General features: G+C 41.6%; 2 protein-coding genes across 5 annotated transcripts in view; one reads left to right on the top strand and one right to left on the bottom strand.

Moving 5' to 3' along the window:
- LOC143032858 (uncharacterized) overlaps positions 1 to 12,500 on the bottom strand; it is a 155,591-nt gene that overhangs the window by 39,133 nt on the left and 103,958 nt on the right. The gene's annotated exons all lie outside the window — the stretch shown is intronic.
- LOC143032511 (uncharacterized) lies at positions 475 to 3,463 on the top strand. Its single transcript, XM_076197373.1, has 4 exons — positions 475 to 538; positions 664 to 984; positions 1,222 to 2,417; positions 2,899 to 3,463. Exons 1-4 carry the CDS (start codon positions 475 to 477, stop codon positions 3,166 to 3,168), a joined length of 1,851 nt encoding a protein of 616 aa, XP_076053488.1. The 3' UTR covers positions 3,169 to 3,463.

The raw sequence follows: 12,500 nt of genomic DNA, 5'->3' as shown, positions 1-12,500 counted from the left end.
TAGACAACCACATCGTTCAGGCGGAGAGGAAAGCGATGGAGGATGGCTTTGCCTTTCAGAAAAGACCAAGTCCAGAAACTCTACACCAGTATCAACTATCAAGAGATGACTTAGTTGCTCTACAGCGTTGTGTTCAAACGGATTCCTGGAAAAAACTAACGGACAGCATTAACCATCAAACGAGTATTGGCACCAGGTGGAACCTCATCAACAAGGTGATAAAGAAAAAACATCACAGTGCCCTCCATCATAGTCCTACACAGTTTGCACAAGACCTTGTTGATGCCTGGTCAGCACAGGCACGAACCAGCAACCTCCCACCATACATACACGACGCTCTCTCCACCCACAAAAACTATCGTGCACTCCGACTTGCCTCTGCCTTGCTGAAGACCGATGAATAAGATGAGGAGATAACCGAACAAGAACTGCAACGAGCCCTCGCCAAGGGTAAGGCGACAGCTCCTGGCGATGATGGCATCACCTACGCCGTCCTCCGAGTACTCCTGGACGTACCTGGTAACCCCCTCCTCCAGCTGTATAATCTCTGCTACAACCTGGGATATGTACCACGGGACTGGACTTACTGCACGATAGTACCGATTCCTAAACCTGGCACTGACAAATTCCGACCTGTATCTCTCACCTCTTGTTTCTGTAAAGTATTGGAACGCATTCTTCTATCACGTCTGATGTTCCGGATACAAGATAAGCTCTCGCCCCGACTGTACGGCTTCCTGCCCCAACGAGGAACACACCACTGCCTCATGGAACTCTACACACGCCTCTGTCCCACCAGTGTAGTGGCTTTCATTGATTTGAAAAGCGCATTCGACATCGCCAACAGGGACATTATCCTCGACCAACTTGTTGACTTTGGCATCAAAGGAAATTTACTGAGGTGGATAAGAGGATACCTGCAGAACAGGAACTCACGTGTATTGTTTAAAGGAGCGTACAGCAATACCAGAGAGTTTGAACTCGGTACTCCACAGGGAGGAGTACTCAGTCCATTTTTATTTAACATCCTTATGCATCGCTTTCTCTCTCTGCTTCCTGACATCGACGGTACAACAATCACTTGCTATGCAGACGACATATGCATTCATTCAAGATCACCACAAGACATGCAACGTTTCCTTCAATCATTTCATTTGTCATCCTCCTCATGCGGGCTGGTCATCTCACCAGAAAAGAGCAGAATTTTATCTTTTCGCCCAGCAAGAACTTTGCCAGAATTCACTGTTGGCAACACCATCGTGCCATTGTGCTCACAGTACCTTTACCTGGGGGCACCAGTTCGTATCACACCTTCTATCCCAGCAAGACAACGCGTACATCCAATTGTTCAAGACCTGCTAACCCGGCTACAGAGACGATTGACTCCTCTTAGGTGGTTAACCAACAATATTGCTGGAGTGTCCATCCCTGTCGCCAGAACTATATATATCACATTCATTCGATCAGTGGTTGATTACCTCTCTCCCGCACTTAGTCAGCTTTCCAAAACTACTTTGCAACCACTTGAAAAATTCCAAAACCAGGCAATGAGGCTCATCTTAGGCTGCCCTACCACAACCAGGATCGTCAATATACAGCAAGAACTTCGTCTACCACCAATTTTAGAGAGAATATACGCAAACGTTACCTACTTCACTATCAAGTGCCTGCACTACCCCCACTTATCTCCTCACTTTTGTCACACAATCCAGACATCGATTGATTTGGCAGAGCCTCGACCTCAGCTTCGTCCCGGTGGCTGCTCACTGGTCCTTAACATCAGTTCAAACATTCGGAGGCTTAACATAAACATTTTAACAGAGAATGAGGACCTTGGCCTCCCACCTTGGCAGACACCCATGCCAACAGTCACCTATACTCCAACTACCAAGTCCGACCTACCACAGCTCCAGAAACAACTAGCCTTAGAAACTATCGCCGGTCTGTCATCTTCTTTAAATGCGGCCCATCATCTCTTCACTGACGGTTCTTTGCAGGAGGACGGTAGTGCTGGATGTGCTGTGTATTCCCCCAACATAGAGCCACCACTAGGGGGCTGGGCAGGCCGTCGACTCCCTAATTCGTCAAGCTCCACGTATTGTGAGTTGCATGGGCTCCTGGACGCTGTTACTTTGCTGACACGGACTGGAGAAAACGGCTTGATCATCTGCGACTCTCAGTCAGCCCTCCGTGCTCTCTCATCTACCAAGCCTGAACACCAACAAGTGGTAACACAAATAATGCGACAACTGGCCACAACTCACGAAAACTCACAGAGGGTACACTTCCTGTGGATTCCATCCCATATCGAACTCCTAGGCAATGACACCGCTGATCGGCTAGCAAGGACAGCCTGTAGTATGGATCCACCAGCTGCCACTTCTACTACTGCCTTCCTACCTTCTTACAAGCGAATGGTAAGACAAGCTGCCTGCTCCCCTACTCGCCGCCGTAGCAATGCTGAGAGGGCTACAAGTGTATCTATCCAACACTACGAGAATTTTCTTCCTCTTCCCTATAAGTATAGACGTAATGGACTTATTGTGAGAAGACACAATGTTGTGAGTGCCCGACTCAGACTCGGCTACAGACCAGTGTGGCAAGTGGGTGAGACCGAAGGTGTACCGAGGTACTCATCGTGCAGGCTGTGCGGCACCCCTAATGCCAACAGTCTAGAGCACTACTGTATTAATTGCCCCACGATAGCCCCTTTAATACCACATCGACAATCAGTTCTTGATGTCTGTAAATATTTGCTTGAAGGTGATAAATTAGAATTAATCCTATTGCAACACCCTCACTTTGGTGGATTTTAAAGTATACATAAATAAATCAGTCATGATTCGGAAATGTTTTAAGTATCACTAATAATCTGTATATATTTATCTTTTGCACTAGATTTGTTGTTCCCTGAACATAATAACAAGGAATGTCTGTAGTATGGATCTGCCAGCTGCTACAACTATTGCCCTACTACAAATGGATGGTACGATAAGCCGCCACTTCCCTACACGTCACCGTGGTAATGCTGAGAAGACTTCAAGTGTAACCATCCAACACCACAAGAATGTCCTTCCACTTCCACATGCATACAAACGCAGCGAACTTCTGGTGAGACAACACAGTGTTATACGTGCCCGACGCAAACCCGGCTACCGCACGATGTAGGCGGGTGAGACCAGAAAGGTGCCGAGGTACACATCGTGCAGGCTGCGCTACACCCCATATGCCAACAACCTTGATACCTCATCGACGATTACTTATTATTATATGTAAATATTTGCCAGAAGGTGATCACTGTATATATTTTTGTATCACCCGCACTAATGGGTGATAAACTACAAATAATTCCTTCAGTTATGATTCGAGAATGTCCTGTGTGTCACTAGTACTCTGTACATAGCTACACTTTTGTACTAGGTTTGACGCTCCTTGAGCGTAATAAATTGATTAAAAAAAAAAAAAACAATCATCATTATCATCATCATCATCATCATCATCATCATCATCATCATCATCATCATCATCATCATCATCATCATCATCATCATCACTATCATCATTATTATTATTATTATTATCATTATTACTATTATTATTATTATTAGTAGTAGTAGTAGTATTACTATTATCATTATTATTATTATTATCATTATTGTTAGTAGTAGTAGTAGTAGTAGTAGTAGTAGTAGTAGTAGTAGTAGTAGTAGTAGTAGTAGTAGTATAATAATGATAATAATAATAATGATAATAATGATAATTATGATAATAATAATAATAATAATAATAATAATAATAATAATAATAATAATAATAATAATAATAATAATAATAATAATAATAATAATAATAGTAATAATAATAATAATAATAATAATAATAATGATAATAATAATGATAATAATAATAATAATAATAATACAGAATGTAGACCAGGGCTCATTCACTCCTATAACCTTTACGACTTCAGGTGGGATGGGTCCTAGAGCAAAGGTATTCTACGCTCGGCTGGCTGAGGTAATGGCTGAAAAGAAACAACAACCAAAAAGCAGCATTGTTTCATGGATGAGATGTAGACTATCATTCTCACTCCTAAGATCAGCCCTCTTGTGCCTGAGAGGTACCAGGTCCCCACCGCCCAAATCAACACATATACAAAACCTGGATTTTGAGCAGACGGTGGTTGACAGTAGGATAAATGAACTTTTGTACTAGGCATTATTAAAAATAAATAAATAAATAAACAAATAAAAGGGTCGTCGACCACAGTCATTGGCGGGAGAGGGGCCAATGAACTGTGTCTGTGGAAGACAGACCCTGCTGCTTCCACCACACAGTTCCAATGTGGAAGACAGACCCTGCTGCTTCCACCACACAGTTCCAATAGTCGTAGTAGTAGTAAAAAAAAAAAAAAAAAAAAAAAAAGTAGTAGTAGTAGTAGTAGTAGTAGTAGTAGTAGTAGTAGTAGTAGTAGTAGTAGTAGTAGTAGTAGTAGTAGTAGTAGTAGTAGTAGTAGTAGTAGTTGTAGTAGTAGTAGTAGTAGTAGCATCATTATTATCATTATCATTATTATTGTTACAATTATTATTATCATTATTGTTATTATTGCAGATATATGGGATAGGAGGAAATCTGTTAAGATCAGTCAAGAGTTTTTACGAGAGTAGTAGAGCCTATGTTAGAATTAGAAATGGAGAAAGTGAGTGGTTTGAAGTAAAGGTGAGACTTCGCCAGGGATCTGTTATGTCGCCTTGGCTGTTCAATTTATTGGATGGGGTGGTGCGAGAGGTAAACGCAAGGGTAATGGGCTGGAGATTGGAGATGGTTAAAGAAAATGGAGAAAAGTGGGAGATAAGCCAGTTGTCGTTTGCTGATGACACTGCGCTTGTAGCAGGATCAGAGGAAGGATTGAGGAAGATAATGACGGAGTTTGGGAAGGTGTGTGAAAGAAGGAAGTTGAAGATAAATGTGGGTGAAAGTAAGGTGATGAGATATATAAGGGGAGAATATGGTAGCATATTGAGAGTGACTATTAAAGGAGAGAGACTGAAGGAAGTGGAAAGGTTTAGATACTTGGGTGCGAATGTGGCGGGAAAGGAAGGAGTGAAGGTGTAGGTAGAATGTAGATTGAGAGAATCAAGGAAATGCCTTGGGAGATTAAAAAATGTAATGTAAAGTAGACATTTGTGAATGAATGCTAAGACGAAGTTATATGAAGGAGTGATTGTGGCGACAGCACTTTATGGGGCAGAAATATGGAACATAAGAGAGGGAGAGTTTAAATATGTGTGAGATGAAATACCTGAGAAGTATGGTAGGGGTTCCTAGGCTTTATAGAGTGACAAACGAGGAGGTGAGAAGGAGAGCGGGGGTGAAAAGGGAGTTGGGAGATAAGGTATTGGAATGGTTCGGACACATGGAAAGAATTAGTGAAGAAAGGTTAGTAAAAGAGGTAAGGAAGGCAGAGGTAGGGGTGAACCTGAAGGGGCGACCAAGGATGAGATGGATGGATGGGGTAAAAGGAGCATTGGGAAAGAGGGGAATGTCTGTTGAGGAAGGAAGGGAGAAGACAGAAGATAGGGGTGGGTGGAGAAGGGTTGTGTATGGATTATATAGTGTTGCATGGAAGGGAAAGGGTGGGGGATGGGGGTTGAAGGAGTACGTATGAATGATATTTTGACGCAGCCTGAAGGGATTTTTTTTCCCATTTTCTCTTTTTCTGCATGAGGGGACTGAGGACTGAGAGGGGGTCGCCGATCAAATGAAGCGGCCTGACTGTGGATGTGCTGTGTCTTGCTATACTGCTTCTGACCCAGGGCAGTAGGCGAGATGCATGGATGACCCGTCATCCTGGAGGATCCTAGAAAATAGGGAGGGAGGGGTGGTGAATGGGAGTGGAGTATGTGGGGATGAAATGGGTGGGAGTGGATTTATGCCTTTGACTTTGGTATATGTATATATTACTATTATTATCATTATCATCATTATTATTATTACATCATTATCATTATTCTTGGGGATATTTTTCCGGCAAAATGAAACCACCTTGTGACCTTGAGCCGAAAAAGAAAGAAAGAGAGAGAGAGAGAGAGAGAGAGAGAGAGAGAGAGAGAGAGAGAGAGAGAGAGAGAGAGAGAGAGAGAGAGAGAGAGAGAGAGAGAGAGAGAGAGAGAGAGAGAGAGAGAGAGAGAGCGAGAGAGAGAGAGAGAGAGAGAGAGAGAGAGAGAGAGAGAGAGAGAGAGAGAGAGAGAGAGAGAGAGAGAGAGAGAGAGATGAAAGATGAAAGAAAAAAGTGTGATTACAAGAATCAACTTGGCTGGACAAAAAGCGCCAAAGCTGCCACAAGGGGCTGAACATACTCACGCATATCTGAATAAATCTCACGTTCACGCGCAACCGCTCACGAACCCTTGCGTAAGATCTCTTGATGCGCCGGGAATGATGGGAACGAGAAGCGTTGAGTATTTCGCGAAATCCCGAGAATGACAAATGTGGAATGCTCCTCTCCAACGAACGGCATGAGTGCCGTGCGGGCTTGAAGTGTCCACTTTCCCTTTGAGAACCGTGGCACTGCCCACTCCACCCTAGTATTCCGGCGACGTCTAGTGCTCGTTAGGAAAGTTTTCTGCCGGTTAGCAGGTGCTCTTTCGCCCGGGAATGTTATTAAGCAACTGCGTCGTCTAACCCGCACGAGGACGTGGGTGTTCCGCCCTGCGGAGAAACGGGGCAGTGCGGCAAGGAACCTCTGGGTCTCAATGAGGCGTTGAAGGGCGCGTTCTCTCAGGATGTCAAAGAAAGGAGCATCCTTAGATAAGCCACTTCGACTGCTGCATTCGTCTCCTTCGTTATAATTTTTTTGTTCCAGGGACTCTTTAATAAACTGAATTAAATAATTTGGTAAAAGATGCCCCATTCTTCCTTTAGTGTCCAGGGGCTCCCTCGTGATGATTAAAGTTGCCTGGCGCCAATGAGGATGTGATATCTAAAATTTGCCAGCTCGTCCTTTCTTTTGATCAGTAATAGGTTAAGGGGGATCAAGGGTCTGAGTAGGGAGGAGGAGGAGGAGGAGGAGGAGGAGGAGGAGGAGGAGGAGCAGGGGATTGTTTGAGGTGTTCGACCCCCCAAACCTACCCACCCCCCCACCCTCTACCGTCTTGTATTCAATGATGGCGAGAATGGATACATGGACACACTATCTTTGTGGCTCACAACAATAGTAAAAAAAGAAAAAAAAAAGAAAAAAAAAATGGATTTCCATTTGGAAATAATGTCCATTTCTCTATTTTTCTTGTGATCTGAAGCTTGTTTTCTTCACATACTTTATGATCTGCCGAAAAAAATCTTCGTTCATAGATATCGTTACTCTAAGAACAATACATATATTTACATTTGTTGCGCGTGTGCTTCAAAAAGACACGTTTCCGGCACTTGTGTCTTTAGTACATGCGACTACGGTGGCTATTTACTTTTTTCAAATGAGTGCGTGGAAATGGAGGACATCATCTGTGTGTGTGTGTGTGTGTGTGTGTGTGTGTGTGTGTGTGTGTGTGTGTGTGTGTGTGTGTGTGTGTGCGTGTGCGTGCGTGCGCCCCCGTGTGTGATTCACCATGGTCTTAGATCACGTGTCATGATCGACACCTATTACCCTTCCGCATGAAAGCTCAGAGCTCACATATAGCACGATCTATGCGTAATGCTGTGACCCCGAAGGGGTGAAAATTGTGTGTGCGTGCGTGTATCACATATTCACACACATGCGCGCACACGCACACACACACACGCACACACACACACACACACACACACACACACACACACACACACACACACACACACACACACACACACACACACACACACACACACACACACACACACACACACACACACACACACACACACACACACACACACACACACACACACACACACACACACACACACGTAACTTCTTGCCCACCAGAGCTGGGGTCCTGTCGTGCAGTACTGTGATGCTTTTTCAGGCCTAGGCGGGACCCAAACTTAGAACACTAAATTAGCTGTCGAGCACGGTACGACAGCACCAGCAATACGGATGTTAGTGTGTATGTGTGTGTGTGACGGATGTTAGTGTGCATGTGTGTATTTATGTATGTGTGTGTGTATGTGTTTTGTGTGCATGTGTTTTGTGTATTTGCATTTGTATGTTTGTGTGTTTGTATGTGTTTATATTTATGTGTGTGTATGTGTTTTGTGTATTTGGTTTTGTATGTTTGTGTGTATGTGTTTATATGTATGTGTGTGTGTGTCATGTGCTTGTTTATGTGCGTGTGTGTCATGTTTGTGTGAGGAGTCGCATCAAATGAAGGTGCGTGTCTATTTGTATAAAAGAAAAAAGAAAAAACAGAAAGTCACGAAAACCCGCTAGGACGGTATACCAAATGATTATAGAATAGCAATTAATCTCTTTGTCTAGCAATGACATCTATGCAAATTTTGTTCTGCCCAACACACAAATATGGCGGTAAGAACTGACCTGATTTTCTGAAAATAGTGTTTATGAAAATGTTGTCCGCGTTAATGATGAAAACATAGATGCGAGTTCCTTTAATCAGATAAAGGTTGAGGAGTTCAGAAAAAGATGATTGCTATCAAGCTTAGAAAATATTTTTGATCATCATGGAATTAAACGGAGATTTGATGGCCGAAGGGTTACGGTAAAAAAAAAAAAAAAAAAAAAAAAAAAAAAATCCTAGAATATGAATCATGATGAAATACGGATTGTTGTCTTTCAGTGCAGAGCGATTGTCACCTATTCTTTTGTTTTGAAAACAGTGCTTATGAAAATTAAGTTCGTATTGTTTATAGAGACAAAGGTACAAGTTCATATATTACGGAAAAAGGTTGACTTAAAAAGAAAAGAAAAACGTGATTGCTATAAAAAAGATGAAAAAATAAACACGGTTAGATACGGACTGCTCCCTCTTGTACGGAAACACATTTGATCCTTCTTTGCACCGAGCGTCACTTATGCTTTTATTCTGGCTGCCGCCAAACCAGTTTGTTCTGTTCCACGTGGCCTCTTTGGCAGCCAAAGGATTAATGAATCGAGACGCCCTTCAGGCTGAACTCAGCTCCTTCAGTTTTTCTCCAACCTCCAATTAATCGGCGATACCGCCCACCTCCAGAATATTTTCCGCCGTAAAATAACTTTGGCAAACTATTTTGTTTTCTCAACAATTTACACAAAATATTATTTGAAGTGCTGGAGGAAAATTATTTCCCCCCAGCATATCAGATTTCTTTCCGAAAGCTGCGGGTGCAAATCGGCTCCAAAAATCGGAGGAAATATATCCCAGTGTGATAACTCCTTAAAATCGCCATCGTGTTGAAGGGATTAAAAAAAAAAAAAATGAAAGAATTTCTAATCACATGAAACTTAAAATAGAACAGAATAATAAAAAAATAAAAACAATAAAAAATCCGAAGACGTTTGTGAGTGTGACCAGAGTGAAGCAAACATTGCGTGTTCTAAAGGATTTCTACCATAATTCGGAAACAATCTTGACCGACATTCTCCTCAAACGTCCACACAAAGTCTACGGAAAACGTGTGTATGGACTCGCAACCCCGGAAAATGAACGGTTTTCATAACACCAGTCCAGCCAGTAGTGTATTGTTTCAGTAGTATTCATTACCATGTACATATGAAGTTCAAGGGTGAAATATCGTGTTTGGTCGAGTTTGGGAGTAATCAGGTCAGGTCACCGGATTATTATTATTATTATTCATTTATTTATTTATTTATTTATTTTTTATTTATCTATTTATTTATTTACTTATTGTAATTTCATTAAAAAGGATTGAGAGCTGTTGGACAGGTTTGCCGCTGCTTCAGTTATCAACGTTTTGGCCACTTTAGACAACAAATTCGCCGCTAAGAAGGTGTATGTGTACTTTGCTCATACCCCACATAGGGGCACAGTGTACCAGTTTGAAAAAGAAGTCCTGTGTCTAACAGATTCTGAACACAACTGCTTCAGGAAACCCGAAGGATGATCAAACCTGGAGTCGCACTCGTGAAAGCACAGAAAGCTCCCGCCCCTCCCAACAGCTCCATCTGAAAGACCATGCCAAGAGCATCCACAAGCATGAAACACAAATTCCTTCCACAGCCTCCTACGCCCTCTCATTTGTACCACTATAACACCCAACTCAACACCTGACCCTTATCCTCATGAATTACATGAACCTTCCATCAAACCTTTCACACCTTCCAGTCCACACCTCCCCACCCACAAACCTACTAATCCCCTCCACTCACTCATTCCAGCACCTACAACCTTACCGCGCCAAAAGAAAAGACCCAGCTTTCCAGGATGAATGAAGATGTAATGGAGCACATCAACCTCACCACGCCAGTAAATTCCCATCCCTATAAGCGCCATCAGGCCATTTTCTTTTCGAACAACCGAAGTAAATCACCCCACCCACCATCAGAGTACACGCAGCATCGAAACGAGGTACGAACAGAAATCCATCCTATCCCAGTACCAAGTACACAGCCCAATTCCAAAACCTATTCAAATCACCGATACCTTCCAGTTACCCCACCAGACCCAACAGGAATGAATTAGTACGTGTCGATTTCAGACTCACCCCTATCTGGCCCCGCCTCCTCCCCCTAAACAACACTCAATTACACTGAGGAGCCCTTGACCGCAGCACCCAATAAAACCTACACCAGTCCCCATTGATACACAAGCCAAATTGACCACCATATCCTACCAACTCACACAATAATACACGCCATCATACAAAGGATTACAAAGGCGGAGCATGGCGACAGGAGAACTTTTGGTCAATAACTAGGTCGGATGCGAAAAAAGATATAATAATGATAAATAAATAAATAAATGAATAAATAAATAAATACATAAATAAATAAAGATATGATAACATAAATAATAAGAAATAAAATAAATGAATAAATGCATATGTATAGTTAAATAATAAACAAGCAGGTAAATAGTAGACAATAATGAATTGACATATAACTAATAATAAATGTGAATCAAGCAGATAATAATAAACAAACAGACAAATGATAACAAAACAAATAATTAATATAGAATAAATGACAGGCATTACAGCATCTTGCTTATGTGTTTATCTAAACGATTTTTAAAGCTTCGAACTGAACTACATTGCACTGCCTCTGCAGGAGGTTTATTCCATTCATTAAATACACGGTTGGCGAAGTTGTTTCTACCCACTTCCAAATTAAATCTATTTCCAGACAGTTTGAGACCATTGCTTTTTGTCTGATTCTCATTCAGTGTAAAAAAAATTGTCACTTTTGATGTTGACAATTCCCTTTAGAATCTTCTTTAATATATAATTGGTTTAAATGATTATTTGCCTTTCCATACAGTTTTGTATCATCAGCAGATTTGGAAACAATAGATTTTAGTCCGTGGTCTATATCCTTTATATACACTATGAATAGAAATGGCCCAAGAACGGAACCCTGAGGAACTCCACTCGTAACATTTTTCCATCTATAAGTTTTGCCATTTAAAACAACTCTCTGTTTTCGATCATTCAACCAATTACTAGTCCAACTTGATAGGCTACCACTTATTCCGTGTGAAGTTAATTTAGTAAGTAGTTTTTCGTAGGGGACGGTAGTAAAACCTTTTACAAAGTCTAGATGTATTAAATCTATATTGTTTTTTTTCATAATTCGAGATGACTGTGCTGTAGAATTCGAGTAAGTTAGTCACGCAAGACCATTTCCGTCTGAATCCATGCTGGCTATCATTTATGAAACAGTTGTTTTCTAAATGATGTTCGATAGCATCTCTGATGATAGTTTCCATTATTTTTTCTACGATTGAAGTCAAGCTTATATACCTGTAGTTATTTGTTTTCTTTTTGTCCCCTTTTATGAATATGGGAGTAACGTTAGATAGCTTCCATTCACTTGGGACTTCTCCGGATATGATGGATTGCTTGAAATGAATTTCTAATGGAATCTCATTTTTCATTTTCTTTAAGATTCTTGGATGCCAACCGTCAGGCCCTAGTGTTTTATTAACTTTGAGTTTTTCTATACACCTTTTAATTTTTTTTTATATTTACCGTAGTAAGTTTACCCTAGACTTTTCACAATTGGGAAATTATGTCACCTTTTTCAGCGATGTAAACCTGACCACATCTATGATGATGCGACACATAGACCCAACCCCGACCTCCTTTACACTAAACCTCTTCAATGGAATATAAATGGAAGGCATTCTCCAAACCGCCTGGAGAAAAGCCATCAACATCCCCTTTCCTGCATCAAAAAAAGTCAAAACCTCTCGAACAAGTACGGCCTAATTGTCGTTACAAACTGCCTCTGTATATTCCTGAGGGAAAAAATGGTCTCGTTCCGACTGTCATGGCAGCAGGAACTCCATACTTGTATATCACCCTTTCAAACAGGCTTTCAAACAGGCCGCAGCGCTAACAGACAT

The sequence above is a fragment of the Oratosquilla oratoria genome, chromosome 14 (genome assembly GCF_046742065.1).
Source record: "Oratosquilla oratoria isolate Oo_2021 chromosome 14, ASM4674206v1, whole genome shotgun sequence".
Taxonomy (NCBI): Eukaryota; Metazoa; Arthropoda; class Malacostraca; order Stomatopoda; family Squillidae; genus Oratosquilla; species Oratosquilla oratoria.
Note: the sequence above shows the minus strand (reverse complement) of the source record. Positions and strands in the feature narration are given on the sequence as shown.